At 54.9% G+C, this 3,314-nt stretch overlaps 1 protein-coding gene across 1 annotated transcript; it reads right to left on the reverse strand.

Moving 5' to 3' along the window:
• Positions 1–327: 327 nt before the first annotated feature.
• LOC119266557 (general transcription factor IIE subunit 2-like) lies at positions 328–1,230 on the reverse strand. Its single transcript, XM_037547790.1, has one exon. The coding sequence runs from the start codon at positions 1,228–1,230 to the stop codon at positions 328–330; it is 903 nt and encodes a 300-aa protein (XP_037403687.1).
• Positions 1,231–3,314: the final 2,084 nt, after the last annotated feature.

The raw sequence follows: 3,314 nt of genomic DNA on the forward strand, positions 1-3,314 counted from the left end.
GCTGAGGCAATCGACCTTTGTCGTGTACTCGGCATCTAAGCTCTTTCTTGTAGTGCATTCATTTTTTGGCCATGTATTCCACAAATTTAAAGACTGGCTTAGCCAATCTTGATTGTTGAAACCTTCGATGTAATTGGTGAGAGCACCTGGAAATTCAGTTGGTTCATTTAGTTACTTGACATCTTCGTTGTAAAGTAACACACCGTAACACAAATCTCAGTCTTGGGCAGGTGCATCCTGGGACGGCAGAGTATATATAGAATCCAACAGAAAGTCAGAAGTTCCAATCCACGTGCCATACATGATTTACACACTACCCATCAGTCATTAGATGATATCTTTCGAGTCGACAGGCAGGTCCATGAGCCACGGGAGATGAACGTTGGTGAGCTTGGTCCTGCTGGTGATCCCGCGCGACTTCTTCTTGGCCTTCTTGGGCTTCGGCTGCCGGCCATGGAGCTGCTCCGCCGCGCGCCGCTTCACAGTGTCGGTGGCCGACCTCTCGCCGATCTTCCGAAGCTCCTTCTCGATGTCGAGCATCTCCCGCGGGAGCTTGATGTCGTGGAACAGCTTCTTGAGCTCGCCGTCCACCTCCATCCTCGACCTCGGGTCGTCGTTCGGGTACGCGATGATGCCTACCTCCCCCGGCAGCAGATAGACGTCGCCCGAGGATTTGAGGGCCTGCAGATCTTCCAAGACGGCTGGATAGGCGTCATCCACCTCGGACGCCGGGAGGCCGTCGGGGAAGCTTCTGATGAGCGAGAGCAGCTCGCCTTTGGCCTTGACGTCGTGTGTGGGCTTGTAGGAGTAGCGCCGCCCGTCGAAGCGCACTTTGGGGTTGTTCCTCAGGCTCTCGGCGAGGGTCCGGTTGCCGTCGATGTCGACGTAGGTCCGTTGGTTGATCTGATGCGTCGTAAGAGCTTCCCTCGTCTTGTCGAGCAGGTCGATCACGCTTTTCATCTGGTGCCCGACGGTGGACGTCCTCACCTCGTTGATCTTCCGTAGCCGCGCCGTGTCATCGGAGAACCTGACGACGGCGGCAGGCATGGGCGCGGGCGGGGACGGGGATGGTTTAGCCGCCGGCCGTGGAGTTGGAGCGGCCTGCCGCTGGGACGGCTTAGTGGACGATGATGATGATGATGAGGTCCTGATTGCGGCGATGGCGGACAGAGCCGCCTGGTTCTTCTCCTGCAGCAGCCGGAACCTGGCGAGGCTCTCGTTCAGCGCCATCTGGAAGCCTGAACTTGCTGGAGGCGGCGATCGGCCGGCGATGGCCGGGGCAGCACGTACGTACGTATATCGGTGTATGCGCTGATCGAGAGTTTGGAGCGCCGGCGATGGTGGACGGCCGGGGCGGGTCGAGGGTTTCACGTACGTATGTATGCTGGACTTTGAATATATAGACCCAGAGAGGATCGCGAGTCTAGTTCGGATCGGACTTTGACTCCGACACGGTTGTGTAGTCGGTTAGCTTAGCCATCCAAACCGATTTTAATTAGGAAAACGCTTGCTGTCGTGCGGCGGCCAAACTAAGCGCCGGTCGCGTCGCGTACGTGGGATTAAACACGATGATGCAGTTATAATATAGGATCAGTCTAGAACACATCTAAATGTGACATAGTTATATCACATCTAAACTAATGTCCATTTAGTTTGTGATTTTTTTTATTGCTGCATTACATATTTGTGAAAGCTTAGATGTGACATTCTTAAAAAACATCTAGATGTGAATTAATTAAACTGTACAATATAACCACCGTCCCAGACTTATCCCTTCCCTGCGAGAAGCATCTGGGACCACCCCAAACCTTATCTTCTTCCTCCCCAGCGCAAACATCTGTTTCTTGGCGCCTCAAGGTGGAGGACCTCAAGAGCACCAGATGTCAACACCAACATCGGTGACTCCCGAGGGCGCCCTTTTCCTCCTCAAAGGCGTTATTGTGGTATTGCATCACCTCCTGAGTGCGTCGGGGCAAACCCTAGATTGAGGTATTTTATGATTAAGAAGACTACCGTGCCTTGGTGTTGGCTACGTTCTTGGAGGCATTGTTTTGGAGCAAGCTCGCCGAAGGGACTAGTGGTGCAGTGACTTGATCGCCTGGGTGTTGGGCATGGTTGTGTTGCGTGGGTTAGAGCATCTCTAATAGATGGTTCATATGTAAAAGTACCTAACTTTCGGACCGTCTTGAACAAAAAACGCTGCTTCAACAGACGGTCCATATGCAAAAATATTGGACCGCGGCCTTCTCGTGATGTAAAATACAACACCTCGCGGTGCAATTTACATCATGAGATGTATCTAGTCCAAAACCAGCCGCCGCCCGCGAAAGCCCAACAGCCACTTCCTTTCCTTTCCTGCCCGCGCCCGTCCACCCGCCCGAAGACCAGCCGGCCGGAATCTGCCGCCGCGACCGCCCAAAACCTCGCCGTCGGCGCCGCCACCACCCCACATCCCCGCCGCCACCCTCCGCCGCCATCACCCCGTCGCCTCCCTCGCCGGTAGCCGGCTCGTAGCCGCCCGGACGCCGCCGAATCGGAAGGCAGTCGGCGCGGGATTCGGCGCCTCCGGCGGTCCGGCTGCCGCGGTAGGCCTCCGCCGGGTCTTAGGCTGCCGCCGACCTTGTAACACCCCGGATATAACTTTCCCTATTTGTACTCCAACTCTTGCCGTTTCCGGCGTTAAGCTATATTTATTTCTCGGGTTCGGGTCTTTGTCTCCGTGTGTTGTTATCGTTGTCATGCATCTCATATCATGTCATCATGTGCATTGCATTTGCATATGTGTTCATCTCATGCATTCGAGCATTTCCCCCGTTGTCCGTTTTGCATTCCGGCGCTTCGTTCTCCTCCGGTGGTCATTTCTAGCTTTCTTTCGTGTGTGGGGTTTAAACATTTTCGGATTGGACCGAGACTTGCCAAGCGGCCTTGGTTTACTACCGGTAGACCGCCTGTCAAGTTTCGTGCCATTTGGACTTCGTTTGATACTCCAACGGTTAACCGAGGGACCGAAAAGGCCTCGTGTGTGTTGCAGCCCAACACCCCTCCAATTTGGCCCAAAAACCCACCAAACTCTGCTCCATGTCCTAGAGCGTTCGATCACGATCGCGTGGCCGAAAACCGCACCTCATTTGAACTCTCCTAGCTTCACTTATGCCTATATATACACCCCTCCGTTTTCGGATCTCTCCCTCTCCCCGAAACACTAGCTAAAGAAAACAGATCCCCGCCACCGACGGACACGTCCGCCCCGGCCGGACAGCGTCCGCCGCCGCCTTCGACCAGCCAGGTCGCGCCACGTGGCGCCGCCACCTTCC

The sequence above is a fragment of the Triticum dicoccoides genome, chromosome 3A, assembly GCF_002162155.2.
Source record: "Triticum dicoccoides isolate Atlit2015 ecotype Zavitan chromosome 3A, WEW_v2.0, whole genome shotgun sequence".
Lineage (NCBI taxonomy): Eukaryota > Viridiplantae > Streptophyta > Magnoliopsida > Poales > Poaceae > Triticum > Triticum dicoccoides.